The sequence below is a fragment of the Papilio machaon genome, chromosome Z (genome assembly GCF_912999745.1).
Source record: "Papilio machaon chromosome Z, ilPapMach1.1, whole genome shotgun sequence".
Taxonomy (NCBI): Eukaryota; Metazoa; Arthropoda; class Insecta; order Lepidoptera; family Papilionidae; genus Papilio; species Papilio machaon.
Genome location: NC_060016.1, coordinates 637,038 through 661,631, shown reverse-complemented (window position 1 = coordinate 661,631; position 24,594 = coordinate 637,038). Strand labels below are relative to the sequence as shown.

The window sequence follows — 24,594 nt, the reverse complement described above, 5'->3', positions numbered from 1 at the left end:
AACATAGAAAATTACGTACAAGACTTGTGCATCTTATGTTTGACAGCGGGGCGCTTATAAGCTATTTGAATTTGTGACCAACGATTCAGATAAGTTGTCGGTCGATATATCAGAAAATGTCACACTGAGTCGTCATGTTGGACGCTTATCTTACTAGCCAATCGCCATCAATATTGTAAGGACTACAATATTGAAGAGGCGCGAACGAGATGCGGACGTGTAGGCTGTTGCACGTTTTCTTTCCTTCCTTTCTGTGGCAAACTGATTTCCGCAGTGTGACATTCCACGAAGTCGTCCCGTCAGCATCGCATTGCATTTCCATATCGCCAGTTGTGTGGCCTAAACCTCAAAATTGGGGTGTAGTAGTCGCAAGGGGGGTGTAATAGAGGCAAGGGTTGGCTGCCGCTGCGGCGAGTGAGTCAGTTTCGCGTTGAGAGACCGCGGAGCGGACGTGCTCTGCGCCGCCGCGAGATGGCGCGCGAGTACACTCTCGTACAGGAGTTCTACTTGCACATGCATGAGCTGCAGCCTACGCCGCAGCATTATCATCACTATGATGTAGCGCAGTAAGTCATATAATTCACTCACAAAATTTCGTAAAGCCAAAAGTTTATTAAACTTTTTAAACAAACTATTAAATAAATGAAAATAGGATTTTTATAAAATATTGTCTAAATAAAAATAATATATTAGATAATAATAAAAAAATAATGCTTAATAAATCTCGTCCGAATGCTTCCGAAATACATTACGCATTAATGTTAAACATGTATGAATAAATGTTTTGTCAACTATTTCTACTAACACTAGTTATTTTAGTTTCTACTTTTATAATTTACTAACAAAATATGGATTTCTGTTGTCCGAAAATAAAGAATTTTGAATTTGAATAAACAAAATAATTTAATTAAGCCATCAGATTCATACGAAATCCGTCAAGTTTTCAAGATACAATACACGAGCAATTAAAATGCATAGTTAATACATTATTGTGAGAATCGTCAGTTTTCGCATTTTAATGAAACTTCAGCTTAAGTTAAAATTAATTAAAATTTTACACTAGTAAAAATTCCCTTTGTATTGTTTGTTGATTTAAATGTTAAGATTTTCCTTTGAAATTTAATTATCTGCGTATTCAGTTTTTCTTTTCACTGCTTCACGAATAATAACAATTTGGAAACGGAATAAATGCGAAAATCAAAGTACTAAGTGTTCAAAGGTCCCCATTAAAGATAAAATCTTTTCTTCTATAAAGAAAAAAAATTAAGAAATAAAAGTCGACTTCATAAATAAACAATCTCAAACAAAATGCACTAAAAAGTATCATAAAAAACAATCTCAAACAAAATGCACTAAAAAGTAACAAAATAATGGCATGAAAACCGTCGAAAGTAACAAAGTTCTCTGCTTTCTTGTAACATGTCTACATTGTATAATTATTGTTATTTCGCAGTCGGTGTCGGCCGAAGTAAATTTATATTTGAGACATATAATATTTGTGATGTCTTAGACATAGTTACGTTTATGTCCCTACTTAGGCCGAAACCGACTTCAAAATAACAATTTTTATACAATATAGACATGTTACAAGAAAGAGAACCTTCTTACTTTCGACGGTTTTCATGCCATTATTTTGTTACTTTTTAGTGCATTTTGTTTGAGATTGTTTTTTTATGAAGTCGGCTTTTTTTCTTAAAATTTTTATTTTATTTCTCAATTTTTTGTGAATTTGAAGTTCGATTACAAATTTCCATAATACGTATGAGGACGGAAATAAGACAAATAAAGAAAAGGACTTTCCTATTTAATATGTATCCTATTTAATATGTTTAATATGTATATAATATTTCAATTCAAAAACTAATTTAGAATGCAGCAGATAACCTCTCATCTTTCAAAGAAAGAAATAATTATTAAAACCGGTATACCAATTAAAAAGTAACGAAGTATGTAATCCCTCGTTGCGAGCCTTTAATTCTGTGTAGCCGCGCGCCGCTGTAGCATTTTTCGGATGCGCGTAGTTTTTAAACTTTTGATATCTTCCAAACTGTTTGTAATTGCTAATGCTAATTGCTAATGTAATCTAGACTTAATAATCTAGCATTCAAACACATTTATTTGGATAAGGATTCATACCGAATATAATATAATAGCGTCATAAGCTTACGACGCTATTATTCGTCTGCATTTTAGTTCACGTTTCTTCAGAATAACATGGTTATTGTAAGACATCCATAGACGACACATATATGCCACCAAAGGCTTTTATTTAGAAAATTTAAGGATCTATAATTACTCCATACATAATTTTTATGTAGGTCATATAGTTTGACCTTTGTAAGCCAAGCAAGCAGAAATGTGCTTTTCATTGTAACGCGATGTAGCATTTTTCGTTAGCGCGTAATTTTATTCTTTCGATATCTCCTAAACTATTAGACAGAATGATATAGTTTCAAGGGCAAATATAATCTACATTAAATTATCTTGATAATGAACATATTTATTTACATAAGGGTTTATACTGAACTCGAATAATAGTGTCGGAAATAGGGCTTGAATTTAATTAAAGTTTCTAAAGAAAGAAATGGTTATTGTGAGAAAACTATAAAATATAGATATATGCAGTCGTGGACTTTTATTTAGCACATTTAAAGAGCTACACAATTCTTCCATACATCATTTTTATGTAGGTCCTATAGTTTAGCCTACGTAAGCGATGAAAGCAAAAAAGTCCCTAATTTTCGCAACGCATTTTGAAGCTAAACTCAAAATCTACTAGTCTTCTAGTTATTTTAAAAAATAGTAAAAAAATGGGACCCATCTGCAAGCAGTACCTTTAGATTAAAATATTTTTTATCAAAATCGGAGCACCAGGGATGGAGCTTCGCGGTAACACAAAAAAAAATACAGTCAAATTGATAACCTCCTTTTTTTTTAGTCGGCTAAAAAGAATCCTTTTCAAAGAACTAAATTTAAATATTATATCAATAATATGTCGGGTTCAACAGTTCGAATACCTGCTAAAATTATATTTTAAGAACACAATTGTTATCTCTGTTATTTTTAAACAGAATGATAGGAATGGAGTCGTACCTTGCAAGATTACAATATAAATAACGGGACCGCACCGAAATTATTAACTGTCTAATCCTTTAACATCTCTTTGCTTGCTTAACATTTCGCACACGTTTCAACGGAAAGTCGCTGAACGCGATAAAACGTCAACCGATAAAGGCTTATGAAACTACCAGCGAGTATAACAAACCACGTCATTCTTAGTTTTGCATAACATTTCTACCATTAAATACTTTCGTATATCATTTATACCGATGGTTTTCACTGACAAAACAAAATCATCATTAGCCTCTGTCAACTGCTGGAAAAGGCCCCATTCTCATGTAAAATATGTATTTTTTTTTATAAAAAATTATGAACTATACCAAATCCATGTAATCCTTTTTTATCACTGTTTCAAAAGTGGAGACAGACGTTAAACAATTGTGAAAAGTATTAATATTTGATGTCATTTTATACGAGAAACTATGATCAATTTCTGAGGGAACGAAAATATGTTAAGCATCCCTTGGACCTTTCAAATACCAGGCGTCGAATAATCATCCTCAACAGAAAACAAAATATCCGACCAGTAACCACGGTAATCTATTTCTTCTACGTGTTAATTCCTTGAGACAAAAATATGCACTCCAATATTAATAAATAAGGAACAAAAAAAGGGTCACGATGAATGTGGATAAGGCGAGAGAATAGTGCCAGAAATGCTTCAAATGTAAAATACTATCTCCCTTGGTCTAAGGCGTGAATTATTTAAATTAAAAAAATAGCAATATATCTTATAACTTTATAAGTAAAATTCACTTTCAGTTAACCCATATGGTGGAATATTAAATACTTTTTCGCGTATTAGTTCTCGTTCTTCGTAACAACTATATTTGACCAAATCTGACCTAATAACCCATTTCCTGAACATCAATTACTTGGGTAAATCCATCTTAAGTCCTAAGGAATCGAATAACTTAATAAAGTAGTATACGACTTCTTTATCCCCAATCATAGGCTTTGGGGATAAAGAAGTCATACAAGTTCTTGCCAAATCTGGTTTAAAAGTTTAAAAAATTAGAGTTTTAAATTCATACAATGGTTATAATTCCGTTATGAATTATATATAACTAGCTTTCACCCGCGACTCCGTCCGCGCGGAATAAAAAAAAAAGAAAAAAGAAAACTGGGTAAAAATTATCCTATGTCCTATTCCTGGTTCTAAGCTACCTTCCCACCAATTTTCAGTCAAATCGATTCAGCCGTTCTTGAGTTATAAATAGTGTAACTAACACGACTTTCTTTTATATATATAGAAATATAGATAGATTAAAAATAAAGTACTCGATAAAGACGAAACATTTTATAATTTTCTGTGGGAATCGATATGCAATTGAAAAAAAAAGTAACGAATTGTAAAATTAAAATCAATTTGTAGATAGAATCTTAAAACATCTGAATTTCTGAATCATAAAATTTTAATGAATGTTTTAAATAAATGAATTATTATTAATTAATTAAGAAACGGCTTAACTCACGTTTGATCGTCCGGTGACGGCACCGACTAGTTTCGGACCCATCGGGGATCCATCTTCAGGGCGAGTGTTTAATCCGAAGACTTCGCGGTCGGTGCCGTCACCGGACGATCAAACGTGAGTTAAGCCGTTTCTTAATTAATTAATTATGATGTCTCACGAAAGTTTAAACAATTTAATTGAATTATTATTATTAAAACCCTATTAACGTACACACATACATACATCACAATCCAGTTAGTGGTATGGGAATACAAACAGAAATACAAATACAAACAGAAAATAATATGCACTCGTATTTAAATCCTTCACGATATAGTAAGGTTTACTTTCCTAAAATATACTGGCACAAATAAAAAAGTAAAGCTTTGAGCTTTTATCCATAACTTTATTCATCATCTCACTATACGTCCCCACTGAGGGGCTCGGAGCCTAGCCCATGTTAGGGATGACTAAGCCATAGTCAACCACGCTGGCCCAGTGCGGGTTGGTTAACTTCATACATATCGTTTTCCTTCACCGTAAGAACGTCTGATAAAGGTACATATGTATATCGAACATTGAAAATCACATTGGTACATGGCGGGATTCGAACTTAGGACCTGCAGATTGCAAGTCAAGTGCTTAACCCCTGTGCCAACGACGCTTTTCTTACCGACTTTATTCGAAATTGTATTAATTACCGAAATGAAATTAAAACTGTTAAATGGTCAATACTTTTAATTAAGGCACGTTTATTTGTTTTGAATTGCTACTTTTTTAACTCGTTAAATAACTTTGAGATAGAAGTGTGAGATCAAGTTATTAAAGTCGCCCTTTTTTCCTTTTCCTTAAATTAAATTGCATAAGGAGTAATTGTTGTCGATGGATTTTCGTGTTAAATAATTATTTTTACTTTAAGGAGAACTTGATCCACGAGAAGTCAAGGAAATAACTTCAAACAATAACATTTAAGTCAGTATACTTAAGAGGAAAACTGTTAAATAAGAAAAGAATAAAATATGGTTATATGGAAACAGTCCAATAAAAATATTGTAGTCGATACGTTAGCACAATGAGAACGAATGGCTAACATTTTGTGTTACCAACCTGTTAAATCCAATGCCGGATAATACATATATTTCGTTCCTTAGACAGTAAATAATTTAAAAAAAGTATTTTTTTAAGTCGGTTAAAATTAACTTCTATATTTATAAACTAACTTATACGTAAACAAATATAACATAGTTTATTTCAAATATAATTTCCATTAATTCATTAATTGTTTGAATGCGTCGTAGTGCTTCTGTGCTGGGCTAGGGGCGGTAGGTGGCGCGGGTGTTGGAATCGACTTGTGCTTTGATATTTATTAGTTTTATTGTTATTAGTTGTGCGAGGTGGAATATTGATGGAGGAAACCTTAGCATTTCATAGGACGACGACGCGGGAATAATTAAATTCTAAATACTATAATCATAGCTATGATCGACTTATTTTAATGGAAGGTTACTGAAATATTAAAAGTAGATAAATGGAATTGAGACTTATGCGATATATTCCATTAGTTTTGAAACGTTTACCAACAACTTTAAACACCTCATTCATCTCATACAAATTTATTAACAAAGGGGAAGCTATATAAATATCCAAAAGTTTGTTTTAATTTAATAAGCGATCCGTTTATCCAATTATTTCTTAGTATGCAGCTTTATTTGACGCCTTGATGTACATATACCGAAACATTTATCGTTCATTAAAAATATTGTAGAATAAATTATAAAACTTTTCATATCCATTTAAAACTATTTGGTTTATTGATGGCTCGTGCGTTAAGAAATCAAACTTGACAGGAAAACAGTTTAAAGCTGCCGGAACTACTTTTTATGTCGTATCTCGTATACACTATAATAATCTTTATTAAAATTTGCAATAAGTATAAAAATGCCATGATATTTATATTGAAGTTCGATGATTTTATGTGTATTACTCCAAAAAATACTGTTAGACACTGTTTAGTTAAACATGTGTTTTAAACCTTTGTCCCGCTGCTGATTGACATTATTGACCTCAACGTGGTTATGTGTGTCACCACACTGCTTTCAGTATAAGTACTTCATTATTTATTGGTAAAGATCGCATTTCACAAGTCTACGGATAATAATGTTTCAATAACCATGATTTATCAGAAATGCGCGCCGGGCGCTAGATTCACTTTATAAAAAGGTTGACGTATGTTTAAGCTAAAAAGTATTTGAAACACTGTCTGTTTTCTATGGTAAGGCCCTATGTTTCTACCGCGCGAGTGTGTAAGCTCGCCGCTCCTCCGACGCAGTTACTCGGCACCGTATTTGGACCGATCATTGGATTGGGCTTTACCTATATGACCAAATTATGCTCATAAGCATATTTGTCTTAAATTTTATTATCGATCTAGCCATTTAGATTTTTTGTTATTTAATATGTTAGATCATAACAATAAACCCATTTACATACTACTTACAAAAAGTGGTTATGTGTAACATAGACTTTTACATACGTCGGCGCTTATTGTCCGTAGCAGACATAGCAGTGTCTATTAAAACGCATTATCGGCAAAGTTGGATCGTATTTAAGTATTGTTCACTTCGGGGCGTGGCTTTAACAAGGCGTGGCTGATACTCCGCCCACACAACTTAGCTGGATTCACTATCATTGATCATTGTACTGGACCTGAATGACCTTCTAACGGCGAGTCTTCACTGTCATAACATCTGTATCACCACAATATTGCCATCACTCTCATTCTTATCGAATTAAACGGAGATAACATAATTCTTATATAAGTGTCTCGTTATTTGAAATTCCCCGTCACTAGTAGTTTCTTAATCAACTCTATGGCTGTTATTAAAATAGTGTTTCATTTTTTTTTTCTTTTTTGTTTTCATAACGAATAAACTAGTGCTTGACCACGACCTCATCTGATGTTAAGTGGTTATGTGGTGAATGTACGTTATATCCCAGAAACGGTGGCCAACTACGTAGAGGTTTTTAATAGGCGATTTTATAATGTACATTTTTTTTTTAATTCCGTTTACATACAAATTTTCAGCGCAATAATTCTAATAGCACATTCAAATAGAAAAATTACTCCGAAAATTTCTATGATAGGTGAAATTTTGCGCACAGTTCGCCAGACGTTGGAGTCACGATTTAAAGGGGTTTTACGTATGTTTAAGTTAAAACGTGTTTGAAACAGTAAGTTTTTTATGGTAAAGCCCTTTGTGTTGAACAAAAGTTTTTTTTATATGATTCAGAACTTCCATTTAGATGTAAAGTTTTTTAGATACATTATTCAGTGGAATAATAAAATCGTGGTACTTATATAAAAGATTTGTTCCATGTTTCATTCATTTAAGGGGATCAAATTTCCATGGCGCATATTATTAATGTAAGATGATAAAATCCTTCAAGTACTTTTAGTTTTATTTATTTTTTAATATGCGCTAATAACTCAAAGGTTAAGAGTGCAGCTATTCGATCGCGAGTTCGTAAGTTCGAATTCTACCTATCGACTTTTAAAGCACATGCTAGCACAAGTTTTACGTTTAGTTAACGTCATTAAAAGTAATTTGATATTTATATCAATAACTTGGTAATATTAAAGGAATATGCGTTTATGTATTTTTCTCTGATATGCAGAAGAAATTATGCAATGTGGTCAATACGATCAAAGTCAGACAAACGCGCACTTACCCTGATGTAGGCTGAGATTACAGCTTCCATATTTCAAGAACTATCTGATATACCCACTCATTTTTGCAGCATTTTATGATGATATCGCTGTAGTAGATACCGCAGTAATTATTCTTTATTCAAATGAAGTTAGAAGTATAGAAATGTCACATGTATGTCCACGCAACGTCGGACCTCGGTCCACAATCAGGTCATATGCGACAGATTTAAATTTATAATCCTCATCTGGAAGTTTCACAATTAATGGTAATTCATGTAAAAATAACATGCGTCATTTTTGTTCAAAACGGTTTGAATAACTTTAAATTTACTGACGCAATTTTTTTAACTTCGTCATCAATTCACGATATAAACGCGATTCCGCACTTTTTATCTGATGTAGATGTTTCTTAGATTGTATCTTCAGAACCGCTGCATTGATCTCTATGAAATTTGGTGTAGATGTAGAATAGCCTGTAAGAACACATAGGCTGCCTACAATCCCGGAAACGTGTACGGCTCCCGTGGGATGGGTTTAATTTACACAATTACTCGTTAAACCCGTAACGGTTCTGCACATCTTTTTGACATTTGGAACAGATATAGAGTATAGTCTAGAGCAGTGATTCTCAACCTTTTTTTTGTTGCGGCACATATTTAACGATTTCAAAATTTGGCGGCACACATCACAGATAAAAATTAATTATTTACTTATTTCCTACAACACACTGCATAAATAGTTTATCAACTGTATAAAATTAATTGTATCTATATGACATTTCTAAACGCCAATTTTTTTTCAACTATTTTTCTGCCATTGTTCTTTTATGCGTAGAAATACAGACACAGTGTGCGTGTGTAGCAAGTCAGCACATAAGCTCGGGATTCCCCGTGAGATGTATACACAGCGCACGTGTTCAATCACATTAGCATTTAGTAGAGTGCGATAAAAAAAAAAATCTTAAAAATCTTTTTAAATGATGTAATTTAATAATATTAACGTTATTATATATTTGCAAAATTTGTCGGCACACAAAAGTGCCGCGGCACAGTAGTTGAGAATCACTGGTCTAGAGTAACACATGATATTTTCATCGTATTTTTAATTATGTGTAGGCGAAATCGCGGGTTTTTATATAATACAAATTGGAGAAGGTCATGTTTAGTGTAGATTATTGACAATGGGTTTTCGACTGCAGTGACACGTTTATTGACACAAATTGTCATCCCTTACAGTTTCTTAGAAAAAAACGGAGACAACAAAAGTGGCAAGAAACTATCACTGGGCTGGAATTTTACTATTGCAACTTGTATAAATATTATGGTACTACTGTGGGCATTATACGAGTACCTTGAGATCACACTTGTACAAAAACATATTGTTATATATGTGAAGTAACACGAGAAGGTTTTATCTATTTCTACGAAAAAATTGTTCATAAATTTATTGTCTTATATCTAGGTACAGTTAGATTATGTTGCAATTAGTTGTGGGTAAGTGGATATGCTTGTATCCATCAAAGCCCTGCGCATCTCAAATCGCAAGCAGTCAGTTGTAAATCAACGTCATCTCAACGATGCTTTAACAATGGGCTCTCAATGCATGTCAATTATTACACAATTGAATTAATCTTTACATAGCATTATTAAGGAACGAATAATTCAAATTATTACTATACAGTTTATTGGATATTTGCCAAAAGTTCGTTTTCGTATTGAAATATATTATATACTACACTAGCTGAACATACAAATATTTAAAATTCGAACTGAAACACATATCACCTTATCTTATTAACAAATTACTAATGCGAATGTGTTTCAGTCCGAATCTTATCTATATATATAAAAGAAAGTCGTGTTAGTTACACTATTTATAACTCAAGAACGGCTGAATCGATTTGACTGAAAATTGGTGGGCAGGTAGCTTAGAACCAGGAAACGGACATAAGATAATTTTTATCCCATTTTCTATTTTTTTATTCCGCGCGGACGGAGTCGCGGATAAAAGCTAGTTTTAAATGTTCGTATGTTCAGCTAATGGCTAATGGAGTATAAACTAAACGTACTTATTTTAAATTATGACAATCTTAAAATGTAATCACGTAGAAATCTCAACGTTTTTAAACTACATAATTATCAATTGAATAAGATATAGGTAAAATACATATCTTATCTTACGAATATTATAAATGCGAATGTTTAGATGGATGAATGGATGTTTGAAGGTATTCTGGAAGAACACATAGGCTACTTATTAAGTTTTTTTATTCGACGCGGACGGAGTCGCGGGTGACAACTAGTTATAAATAAAAGGTATTTATGAACGAGAAAACGTATACAGTATGTATTTTACAAGGTATATTTTCGTCTTCTGTATTCAATATTCAAGTATTCAAGACGATTCCTTCATGACTCTAAATTACACAATACAATATCGTACTAATTCTGAGGTCACAATAACTACCATCACAGGCTGACCAAATTCGATTTTTATTTGGTAAACTCCTCATCTTCCGTTTTGTTCTACATGCGGACGTTGTACTTATTTCCTTTAATGAATATGGATCATGACATGACCTGTTTAGCTTGAATTGATTTTATCGTCTTAAGCTTTTTCTATTTTTACTTGTTTTCTTATCTTGAATAAATTTTTGATAGTGATCCTTATGATGCATACTGCATTGACTGAGCACTGGTGTGTGTTCGGCATTTGATCTTGACGCGGGAGGGGACGGAGTCTGTGGGGTTTAGAAGACCGCGGTGTTTTCGCATATGCACAATGTGGTAATACGTAGCCACAACCGCGGTTGCATATATCCTTACGACTCTTATGAAACATAAACAATAATGAAGTACCAACCTTAACATAGCGAGTATAGTAAAAATCATGTAAGTGGGATTAGTATCCGATTGACCCAAACTTGGAAGACCAAGGTACCAATTGTCGTCTAGAAGTAATCATAATGCAACTTGCATAAATTATGTGCTAATTTATTTTCTAAGGTCGCTAAAATGGATACAGGTTCTAACGTTTACTTTGATTGGCTGTGATATGAGTGATAAGTTTTGTTATTGTTACGAATTAGGTCAGTAGTGTTTGCAATAAACCGATATTATTGTAGGCATGGCTGGAGTTGATCGCGCAAGTCCGTGGTTACGATCTACTCACCTCGCACTTGACACCGTGCGCTTGCGCTTGCACGGGCGCAGCGCGACGGGGGCGGCGGTGGCGAGGGGCGAGCGGGGGTCGATGCTGTCACCGCGTTATCGCGCACTTACATAACCTATCGTAATTGCTTCGCTAGAATATAATCACTCGCAATACAAACTGAATGCACTTTGTTTTCATTCAAATTCTTTCAATAGCTGTCGATGTTTTGTTGACATTGCAATATTTTTCTCTCAATTAAATTGTTTAAACCTTCGTGAGACGTAATAAATAATTAATTAAGAACGGCTTAACTTACGTGTGATCGTCCGGTGACGGCACCGACTAGTTTCGGTAGTCTTCTAGTTATTTGAAAAAATAAAAAAAATGGGACCCATCTGCAAGCACTTCCTTTCGATTAAAATATTTTTTATCAAAATCGAACCACCAGGGGCGGAGTTTTGCGGTAACACACATAAAGAAAAATACAGTCGAATTGATAACCTCCTTCTGTTTGAAGTCGGCTAAAAAGTAGTAATTGCGTATTTTCTGCAACTGCATTAGAAAGAAAAAAATAAATGCTAGCAGTGTAGCGCGGTTCTAGACTTTATCGGAAGTGTGTCAAAGCGAGCAATGTCAGGGACATCACTAATCTATAGGTGTGTAGTGTAGGTGCATTGCGCGCGGAAAACGTTTACCTATTCGTAATGTTCTGACGACGCACTTGTTCATGATACCGACAGATTGTGATTTTCGGCGTTTGATAAACGTATTAGAAATACAATTTCGAAAGAAAGAATTAACTATTTAAAGGGTCATTATCTACATAGGTAACATTTTTTGAACCTCTATTATAAAATTAGAAATTAATTTTTTGATTTCGTTGTTACGTTAAAGTTTAAGTTAATTAATTGTATATAATGTTTATTAGTTTGGATCTAATAATTTTCCTCTTACAATAAAAATATCTCTATATAGTGAGATTATAAATTGATGAATTCACAATCTGGCGGTTGCAAATACATTATGTGATTGTACGCAGCATGTTTGCACGTGCGCGTGTGTACTCTTTACTTTGTTTATGTTAAGGAAAAGATATTTTATCTATCTATATATATATAAAAGAAAGTCGTGTTAGTTACACTATTTATAACTCAAGAACGGCTGAATCGATTTGACTGAAAATTGGTGGGCAGGTAGCTTAGAACCAGGAAACGGACATAGGATAATTTTACCCCGTTTTCTATTTTTTTATTCCGCGCGGACGGAGTCGCGGGTAACAGCTAGTTTAATATAATTATGTAATTATGATAACAAAAAACATAATCTTAACAGATTAGGGAAATGTAATTTTAATGTGACATTTCCATAATCTGAAATCAAACTACGTCTACTAAGTCTTGTATGTAAACATCTTCGGTTAGCAATACCAAATACGTTGTTATTGCTAACTTGAGATTAACATTTAGCTGTGTGGTTTTCTTATGGTATATGGCGTCATAGGAGTGGACATGGTTATGGAAAGACTCGACTGTTGTAAGACATGTATTACTATAATATTTCCATCTTTATTATTATATTTGAAAAAGCAGAGATAACAGCAGTGCTCTTATACTACACGTGTTACGACGCGAAGGTCAAAATTCACGGCTACGAGAACAATAGTCATAGGTGTTTTTACTGCCAATGCATGTTTTCTTAAGCCAAGCGAACACACTTGCGCATGCGCAAATTTTAAATTCATGGTCAATTTTAGTGATATTATGTTTAGTACGAGTATTATTTGGCGATATTAATCGTGACATAATTCAAATGAGTATGAATTTGTTTGAAATATTTTAGTGTGTGTATTGGAGGTTGATTTTGAATATTATTTTGTGGGGCGAACACGAGCGCGGTATCGGCGTACGAGCTGACAGCGGGCAACGGTTGTGAGGGCGGGGCCCTACAGGCGGCGTACACGCCCGCCGACACCACCTCGCTGCCACTCACAACCCACCACAATGACCAGCGCAAGAGGAAGAACCATCATTAGTGAGCAACAAAACTATTCTGTTTGCTATTTGCCACACGTGCTTTTAATGCTACTTTGTATTTTGCGCTTTAATTTGTGTTTTTTTTTTAATTGAACTATTTTTGTTATGTATTTTGATAAAGGAAAATACCTACATATACCTCAAGTTGTATAAATTTGTAAGAGAATTTAGGCTCTTCCTATGTACCTACAAAAACTTTGGATTAGAATATCTTGCGTTACGTCATATTTTAATCCACAGAATGCCTGATCTCCTGTTGTTTACTTTCTGGACACCGAATTTATTAAAAATATATGTTTTAAAAATTATGTAGATGTTTTTATTTTATTTATTTAAAATTGCAACTATGCATGCTTCTCACTATAACCGGGGCTTTAAACCTTTGTTTTTACGTTATACTGTGGCCACACTATCGTGTTTAGGCGAATGTTCAAGGTTCACAAAGTAAAGACGCCTATCCTGGAATCAAATTGATATTCGGGCAAAGACAAATTCCATAAATTTTATAGCAAAAAGTTGTTATTGGTCTCTATGTTTCTTTACATATCACACGAGCGTTAGATAATTCGTCTTCTGTTATTAATACAGTTGAATTTCGATAATATAAAAAAGGTAAACTTCGTGTCTCTGGCCATCTGCTCTTTGATTTGATGCATCATTTGAGATGGTGTTCAGATCTTTGTTATACAATTATACTGCAGACAAGGAACTTCACCCAGCTGTCAGAGATTCCTAGATCCGTACACTAAGTTTTCTCTTACAAGATAATGTGGCCTTGAGGCGAATAAATAATGTTTATTGTGCATTTCCCAACTAAAGTGTAGTTAAGTAGTATAGTAGTAACTGGTATGTCATATTTGATATTCTGGGCTAATGTTTAATTAACAATTTAATAGTTAGCCTTAAAAATTCTATTGGGGTACTTAATATAGCGATTTAGCATCCTTTATTATTTACTTGTAATATAAATCAAAATTACTCATTTTGTACAACAATAATTAGGGAAAAATTTATGGATGTTGATGAGATATTACTTTCAATATAATGAAACAAATAATACTATTTTCTAACATTATTATTCTTCTAGCAAATTTTAGAGACCTAAGAAAATGTGGTTTCAAACAGAATATTCTGTATTTTTGCTCTTTTCAGAAAATTGATTAGTGATATACAAAATTAAGAGTTGTTGTATACGATTAACCTTTATTTTTGTTTGGGCAGCTTATAGCAGTAGCAGATACCTATACTCTACAATTGACATGTTCAACTACCATTACTTACTCTGTGTACAGCTTGATCGGGAATATAAAAAACCTGGCGGAAAAAATATAAAACTACACGACGATGTAATGAAGCATGCCATTGAAAAGCCCTCAAGCTGCGTTTTTATATTCTCGGTTAACCCATAAGATAATTCATACTAGCGATGAATGTGTTTGTAACATTATTTGTATATTTTGCTAGCTCGGAGAGCTACGAGATGGCCAACTGCGAGAACTCGCTGGCCACGCCTGCGCCGTCGACGGTCACGGTGCTCGACAACTCAACAAGGAAACGAAAACCTTCATCGTAGTAAGTCTTACATACTTTATAGTACATCCACATTAGGCTTTTTTACACAAAGATAGTTGTCGCTAAGTATTATTTTTATGCCGGTTTTAGAACACCATGTTAATTTAATATTAAGAGTTATATACATTCTTGATACACGTCTTTTCCAGACACCCTGTATATTTATTTATATCGGTTTCAACTATTCGTTTAGCCCTAAAACAGGAAAATGAACTTTGTTTGAAATCATGAAAAGAAAGTTCATAACTTTTAATTGATATAATTCAAACATTTCAAGAAAATTGAAACTCAGTCTTTTAACTTGTTGAAAAAGCAACAGTCGAAGGATAAGTTTTTCAAGGTGACTTTATCTGGTCATGGAATTGAAATAATTAGCCTGAATTATTAAAATGCTTCCCGAAGACAATACTTAATGCGGACAAAGTAAATAAAAATACTTATAACTGCTTTAAAAAAAGTTCTTGAGTATGAATTCGTATTGAACTTAGTTTCCGTATACGAACCAAAACAACTGCTGGAAATTAGGACGTGACTTGTCTAATAAAAATACGGTATCATAAATAAATTCGACAAAATTCTCAAATTCAGATACACATTAATACTTTATGAAACATTTCGTAAAATATTTTTTACTTGTTTTTGTCTCGACATTTCATTATGTATTCAATATTCCTAGATTCCAAAAAATAGTAGGCAATTCTGGAACTTACCAGAATGCGGTTAAAGTAGCAAAATAAGACGAAAAAATAGGATCCATGGAATAGTTGTTAGTAGTTGTCGTCTTAGATTTGTCTGTATGCTGTGTGCATGCCGGTGGCCTAATTTTAGCATACATTTCCCACCCTATTCTTATAAGGATATGAAAGGGAAGTGGATTTGACGAAGGAGCCTACGCATAGGAAGGGCAAATATCCTCTTTCTGTGCGTCCTCTCCTCCGTTGATTAAAGGTAGGTAACACATCTGCGATTGCAGATATCTATGCGTAGCGGTCGTTTCGCAATTTCGGAAAATTCAGGTGCCAGCTTGCTTGTTGGCCACTTTATAATATAAAAAAAGGTATTGGTAGCCAAAGACTCTGTTAAAGGCTTCTAGGGCTTTTAGTGTTATTTGAAAACTATGAAACTAAATTGCAAAGAGAAATGAAATATTATTAAGTTAATTTTCATTTAAGTACATTTTATGTATCTATATCTATATATATATAAAAGAAAGTCGTGTTAGTTACACTATTTATAACTCAAGAACGGCTGAATCGATTTGACTGAAAATTTTTACACCGTTTTCTATTTTTATTCCGCGCGGACGGAGTCGCGGGTAAAAGCTAGTTTTTTATAAATCGAATGCAAAACATAAATAGATTACATTAGCTACCAACGTTCATTGCCAATATAAAATGATGGCGCCGAATGACTGACTAATGAGTTGAAAAAAAAATTTTGACGACCCTAAGCATTGGTAATAGGTTGCCTTTGGTAACGGTGTAGCAAACCCTCGCTCCGCAAAAGCCCACCTGCCATTCCTATTACCTTTGAATGAAAAGTACTTTATCCTTTGAATTTCGCCTAGAGATACATATATCGTTCCCTATTTGTTGCCTGCTATTTTGCTTACAATATTTGCAACCTCCCCTTATCGTTGTATCGAAATAAAACGTCGTCTGTTGATTCCAACATTAGCTACCTTAATATATAGGTACAACACCCTTATATCACATAGCGACTTCATTGAGATAATTACATTCATCCATCCTGTCTTTGGTCATCTAACGTAGGACGTTGCCTGCATTGATCACTACAAGTGAAAATTACCCAATACAATATCAGTCCTGATTCTCCGTGACTTTACCTCGACTGTTTGAAACAAGGGATAGCAGTTTCTCAGACTCTTACAGACCAACATCGCTCCCATGATGGAATAAATCAAGTTCAGTTCGAGCGGCTGTTTCGCTACATTAGATTGCTGTTATGATTCAGTTACTTTTTTCATTAAACGCTTGTAAAATACTTGATTAAAAAAACCTTTTTAAGTTTTGCCTTTTAGAAATTGATAGTTAAATTTATTCACTACAAATTACAAGAGATTTCCCATAAGCCAAATCAGATCCATGTACTATTTGGATGTTAAAGTTTTCCTCTAATTTGATGGATACGAATCGAAGACTTATAATTACTCGGCAAACTTGTAACACGATCGTCCCGTGGGTATGTTTCTTAACCTTATCCTTGTTATTGTTACTAACCAAAATCGTACCTTATTTTGGCTCGTGTAGAGGACTTCTGCAATCATAAGACCATAAAGATAGTTTTTTTTCTGGGGCAAAAGTCTAAATCACGAAGTACTGACAAGAAAGTTAATTTGATTTAAAAAATCTCTTCTTTTTACTACTTTCTTGTTCGTTTGCAGATTAATTTTTGACTAGTTGTCGGCCGGGATTCTGTCCGCGCGGAATTAATAAAAAAATTATTAGTAGCCTATGTGTTCTACGTTTATGCCAAATTTCAGCGAAATCCATGTAGCCGTTCTGGGGATACCTTCTAACATACATCTACTCATCCATCCAAACAGTCGCATTTATAATACTAAATAAGGAATAAAAACACAAGTTATTATATTTACCGATTGAATGCTTCTTATAGATAGATAGAAAAGATTTTTTTTAATTCAATATTTGCATCTTTAAATAGTGGCTCGGCAAGCGTCTACGATGACGATGGCACAGACGAGACACGCTCTACAAGAACCATGCCTGATAAAAAGTAAGCATATACACTACTTGCTTAACTTGTACCTTGGTTAAAAAGGAACTTTTTCTTTGTTTTTTTTTAGAATTAATTTCTGCTTTAAACATACATTGAATGAGTTAAATTAGCTTGTTATTTGGGATCGAATTAGTTAATTGTGATCATCAAATGACATTTCACAAAATAAAAGTACGTAAGTAATAAAAGTACTTAAGTACATTCAAAAGTGTAGATTGGTAGTAATTGTCACTTCCTAGTTAATAATAACATTAACCTGTTATAATATACAATAATATATTGATTAACATTCGATCCTGAAATATTTTAATGCTTAGTGTTCTTTGATATTTTCTTATGAAAAGTCGTAATAATGTCGCAGTTCAATGCACAAGTTTAATGAGTTTCAACACTATATAAAATAACTGATCTTTCGTATAACGGTGGAGATGTGCTTAAGTTCAATTTGTTAATTTAAATTTCAATTACATGTTAGTTCTTAGCTAGTTTTCTACATATGAAAACGATAATGATTCTTATTGGATCGATGCATTGTAAGTTACATACATTATAGAAGCGTCATTTTTTTATAGTAATTATCAAGATAAATTTTGTAAAACCTAGTAAAATTTTTGTAAGTCGGTTCAAAATTCATCTATCCATTCCGATCCATCGTCTCATGCTCGACGTGGGCCTCCCCCATCTATGATCGGTCCCTTGCTTCCTTTATTCAGTGACCAGATTATATATCTATCTTGCTGGAGTCCTACTTACGCTGTATGTATCTTAACCACAGTCTACTCTATAGGCAAAACCACAGCGAGATTGAGAAGCGTCGTCGAGACAAGATGAACACATACATATCAGAGTTGAGCGCAATGATCCCAATGTGCGGTGCGATGTCGCGCAAGTTGGACAAGCTGACGGTGCTGCGTATGGCGGTGCAGTACTTGCGGTCGGTGCGAGGGGCGCTTTCCGCCGGCCCCCTCACAGCGCGCCCCCGCCCCGCTTTCCTGTCGGAGCGCGAACTGAACACGATGGTGTTACACGCGGCGCACAATGCATTCCTGATCGTCGTCGGTTGTGACCGCGGGCGACTCCTATACGTATCCACCTCGGTTAGCAGAATGCTGAACTACGATCAGGTCAGTCTATCTAATTTGTTATACCAACTATACTTTTAGTATGTTATACACAGCTCACGTAAAAGAAAAAGAAATGGACAAAGTAATGTGTAGAGAACTTTTGTTACCCGTTTTCAACGATATTATTAATTTTAAGATATCAAGAAATATAATCCAGCCTTTGTACTGTTTTGGGGAGAGACAAAGTCATAAATTCATGCAATCAGTTGTTTTGGTAAACACTGAGGTTATGTAATTTTCATTATTAGGAAACTACAAAACGAATCCTTGTTCTTGTATTCTATTAACTGATTTAATGTTGATGTTTCAGTCGGAGTTACTTGGACAGAGTTTATTCGATATCTTACATCCAAAAGACGTGGCTAAGGTGAAGGAGCAACTCTCCTCATCGGACCTGAGCCCGAGGGAGCGGCTCATTGATGCCAAAAGTTAGTATAACGACATATTATCTCTGCTTACTCCAAATATTTCAGTGTCTAACCTCTGCTTTGTATTAATTTGTGTTTATATCTTTGCGAACGGGAACTATACAGTTCTAATTTAAAACACTTTGCAATTTGTTATCTTTATCGGCAATGCAATTTAACTATTAGTTTTGGCAATGCGAATTCGGCAAACTTCAATATTTCCTGTTAACTATATGATGCAACACTTTCAGCTCATGTAATTCAGTACTATTCTACTATAATACTTTTTTGCAGTCAATCAATATTTATCAACTTCGAATATAGTTTGAGATAACATTGTCAGTTACATACATGTACGGCATCTCATTCAGTTCGGAGCTTACCCTAAGTTACGAGTGACTAGGCCATAGTCAACCACGCTGGCCATATGCCGCTTGACATCACATGTATCTTTGAATTTCTTCTCAAATATGTGCAGGTTGTATCACGATGTTTTCCTTCATCGTAAGAACTTCGGATAAATGTACATATGTAAAGAAAATCGAAAAACTCATTAGTACATGGCGGGATTCGAACCCAGGACCTGCAGATTACAAGTCGAAAGCTTAACCTCTGAGCCACTGACGCTCCTTTCAGTTCATGTTATATATAAAATGATAATTAAAAAAAAATCTCAATTAATAACAATTATAAATATTGGCAATTGTTGATTACGTTGTTGAAACAATTGTATTATTTGTTTTTATTTTGCGTAGATTAAATTCAAATTTCACAATAATAATTAGCTGGTGATATTTTTTTTTATTTTTGTTGTGTTTTGTGTTGTTTGCGTGACTCACTAGCAAAGTATATGTGCAGCGATGTTACCAGTGAAAGCGGATATGGTGACGGGGGCGTCAAGACTGTGTCCGGGGGCGCGGCGCTCCTTCTTCTGTCGCATCAAGTGCCGCGCAATCACATCTGCTGCCTCTACACCGTCTGTCTCTGGATCCTCGTCACAACAGTCCGGCGGGCAGGTAAAGGAGGAAGGGGAAGGAAGCTCCAAGATGAGGAAGAAACAGAACGAGAAGAAATATTGTGTTGTACAATGTACAGGTGAATAAACTTTTTTATTATCGTTAATATGATGAAGTAGATATCCTTGTATCTAGTCTAGACTTATTTTTAATTAATATCATCTTAATCTTTGTCTCCTATGGAACTATTCAAATTTTGAATGTTGACAACAACGGCAATGAAACGCTAAGTACAACATCAAAGGGCGTAACACGGGAAATATGTATTTGGCGAGATTTGTAACATCGTCTAATTACAGCATCCCTTTTTAAGGAGTAACAAAAACGACATTAAAATAATATAAAATTTACTTTAAAAAATATACATTTCTTAAAACATTTATATGCATTAGGGTATCTCAAGTCCTGGACACCAGCCGAACTAGAAGGGGGTAGCGTCGCGGGCGATGGAGGGGAGGACGGGGAGGCAGGTAACATTTCCTGCCTCGTGGCGGTTGGACGTGCACTACCAGACCTCTCACCGACTCTTGGGCAGCAAGTTCCCATACCAACCCGGTCTCCTGCGAGGTGCTTGCAGTACATCTCTAGACATGCCACTGATGGAAAGTTCCTCTTCGTCGACCAGAGGTAAGAGCAGTATTCCATGGCTAATCAAATGCTGCTGTCTTAAGGAAGATTATAAGAACAACTAATGGGGGAAAAAACTGCCTTTTGGTTCCCTATAGATGTCAGCATGATCGAGAGTGACAATAGTACTAGTACGTTTAGTACAGATATACAAAATCATTTTATTTTATATACAAAGTATTCATGGGACTGTAGTTAGTAGCGATTTCCGACAAATTTCACACAATAAATTGTATTTTTTTTTATTTCTTTAGTTTGTTCATAAATTATATTTACAAATAAAAATTTACATTTTTTAAAAATCACTAAAATGACGTATAAAAGTTTTGACAGATGACAGTCCATTCTTGAATTATAACGCTACATACTTAGTCCTTTTAGTATTTCTTCCTATTAATACGAGTATCTATCATTCTCGCGAAATTTCTTGCCGCGCACGGCCGCGTTGTGGAATGGTCTGTCCTCGGCGGTATTTCCAAACCAGTACGACTTAGGGTCCTTCAAGAAGCGAGCGTATCACCATCTCAAAGGCCGGCAACGCATTTGCGATTCCTCTGGTATTGCAGATGTCCATGGGCGTCGTTGAACACCTTGGTGTTCCCGCTGCTCGTTTGCCCCCTTCTCTTATAAAAAAAAAAAATCATCTTCCATCTTTATTGAATAAAAAATACCCTTTTACTTTTAACTTCGTTTTCATTTTTATTCACACTTTCTAATTTTAACACAACTGAGGTTGGTAACTTTTACTAATGTATTCCAGGGTGACCCTAGCTCTAGGTTTCCTACCACAAGAGTTACTCGGTACCAGCCTATACGAGTATGTGAGTGCGCAGGAGTTGGGAGGTGTTGCGCGTACGCACAAACTAGCGTTACTAAGACGCGAACCTGCGCACACGCTGCCATACTCATTCCGACGTAAAGATGGCTCTTTAGCAAGAATCACGACGCATTTCAAACCGTTTAAGTATGTTTCTACTTTTGTTAATATTTCTAAACATGCGTCATGTTAGTCGGTGTATTTATAAATGTGTTATTTCAGGAATCCTTGGACTAAAGATGTGGAATGTCTCGTCGCTAACAATACCTTGGTAACCGATTCATACACACCGCCACAACACGACGAACAAGATTCATACGAAATCTACAAGCAGAGTGAGTACACATTATTGTGGGTTTCTACTGCAGGGACGTGTATGGGCACATATTGTTGTCACTGTCATTATAAAGAGAATATAAGTAATAACAATATGCGTTTATAGATGAATGATCCAGAGCAGTACACATTGCAGTACTGTTATTGTTTGAATTTGCTCTATCGATGTTTATAAATAATTGCTCTATTAAAATGTTTTATGTGTGTTTTTTAGTGTATTCTACAAGTTCGCATATCAAAAAGGGAGATAAAGTTGACTAATTATTAATACTAATCCGTTTAAGTTATTTGATTCCGTTTATGTTAATAATCGTACGCTGCTGCGTGTTATTAAACTAACCACACTTTCATACTAACATTCATCTATATATTAATTATACACTCATTAAAAATTAAAAATTACAGAAAAACCAAGTCTTTTTGTACAACAAAACATTTGCTTTATTAACATTAATTCGTAATTTAATAAGATAATGCTTGTACTAAAATTTTCGACAATAATATACAAAAACAAAATAAACTGGACACTTAATAAAGCGAGCAGCGCACGAGGCGAGGTAGAAGCGAACGTGCAACGTTTCTTTCGCAGAGACGGCGTCCTGTGCGATGTTTCCACGCGACTTGACTGATGCGATTTCAGAGGGCGATGCAGAGATGCAGAGACTAATTGACTCACAAGTCGAGTCTCATAAGATCGGTAGCGCGATCGCCGAAGACGCGTTGCGCAGGCCCTCCACAGACTTCTCACCTGAAGTGCCAACTAACCTCTTACAAGACGCTGTCTTTAATCAACAGGTGAGGATACTTAGCGGTAAATATTAACGCGACATATTTTTCACTACACCGCTTTAATGATGCCCACCATGTTTCTTTGACTGACCAGCTGTCAGCTTATTTTGATTAATATATATTCCTCAAAGACATCGTTTGGCAATAACGACGAATGCTTGCCGCGCTCTAGACCTATCCATGTTTTATTTCCGAGCAAGCGCGATATCGCGACCAGTTGGGGTCGATATCGAAGTTAAAGCATTGCTAATTCTCACTCTGTCTTCTGTTGACCTAAGTCAGAATTAATAATAACAATTGATCGGTTCATTTTGGAAAAGGTGCTCAATTGTCCAAAATAGTTTCACTGATCTAAAGTTTTATATTAGTTTGTTTTATTTTCAGCAAGCCGCTCTCATGGACAACATCCTCGGCGTGGACGTGGCAAACTTTTCACACATCAGAAACAACGTAACGTTAAGTGCCGCGGTGGGTTCAGACTCCCCGCCGCAGAATGATCCCGTAGAGGGTCTCTCCCCTTCCACTCCGCCCCCTGTCTCACCCCCACTCCCTTCATTGGGTCTCGACGGTAACGGGGAAGCTGCCATGGCTGTCATAATGAGTCTCCTAGAAGCAGACGCGGGCCTTGGAGGTCCTGTCAATTTCTCAGGACTACCTTGGCCTTTACCATAAAGGCCTTGATTATTTCTTGAAACTCCTCTCATCTGAAGGTGCCTTCAGTAAAATTATAACAGAATGGTATTACATAATATTTATAAATACAAATTATATTTTTTGTATTGTACAAAATTATAAATGTAAATATAGTATCAGTTTTTATATAAAATATATATTTAACGACTTTTGTCATACAATATTACATATAACTTACTTGTATTTTGCTGTATTAGAAAATTTGTGATACATAATTTAGGTGCTTATAAATTCATTTTTAATATGGGTCTTATGTATAAAGACTATCTCTTAGTTTAGTTAATAACATGCATTAAACACAAACACACATTTACAAGTGTAAATGCATTTTTTTGGTAAAGTAAAAGTGCCTATGTGGCATCTTCTCCTATACGGTAACCGTAAAACCGGTAAACCGTTTGTCCTGAAAAGTTATCAATTTATACACTGGCTCTTATTCGTAGAAGGTATATAAATAATATGTAATATATAAATGGGAGCTAATAATGTCGTGTTATATCTTCATGTAATAATAATTAACATTTAAATGGTAACTTTAGAAGTAATGCGGCATCACTCATATTGTTTAAGCTTTAATTTATTATGTAGACAGTTAACGCAAATATACCTGTCATAGTATCATTATATACATATTTGTATATAGAATCGTTTTTTTTTATATGGTTATTGTGTCTGTATTTTTTGTATATTTTAATTTTACATTTGTTCTGTCTTATATTTTTAGTCGTAGTTATATGACATAGTTTATTCATGTTGAGTAGTTTAAGTATTCCGTTATTTTTCTTAGAGAATCAATAAATGTGTGTACTCCCCTATCCTCCCCCCCTTTTTTTCTGATAAACGAAACCTTATTAGGTATTTTTATTTCTTACTTATTGAAATCGGACATCATATCAAAGACAAATTATCAATAATAAGGTCAAAGTACAAGGCAAAGATTTATCAAGTGAACTCTTTTTTTTAATTTTAATCCTCAAGCTAACT

The 24,594-nt window shown here is 34.6% G+C and overlaps 1 protein-coding gene across 1 annotated transcript; it reads left to right on the top strand.

The window, feature by feature from the left end:
* The first annotated feature begins 322 nt into the window (after window positions 1-322).
* LOC106715943 (protein cycle) lies at window positions 323-23,645 on the top strand. Its single transcript, XM_045685979.1, has 11 exons — window positions 323-566; window positions 14,934-15,041; window positions 17,727-17,798; window positions 18,589-18,925; window positions 19,236-19,353; window positions 20,191-20,427; window positions 20,741-20,975; window positions 21,736-21,939; window positions 22,015-22,127; window positions 22,718-22,939; window positions 23,396-23,645. The coding sequence occupies exons 1-11, from the start codon at window positions 472-474 to the stop codon at window positions 23,587-23,589; spliced, it is 1,935 nt and encodes a 644-aa protein (XP_045541935.1). The 5' UTR covers window positions 323-471; the 3' UTR covers window positions 23,590-23,645.
* The last annotated feature ends 949 nt before the right edge of the window (window positions 23,646-24,594 follow it).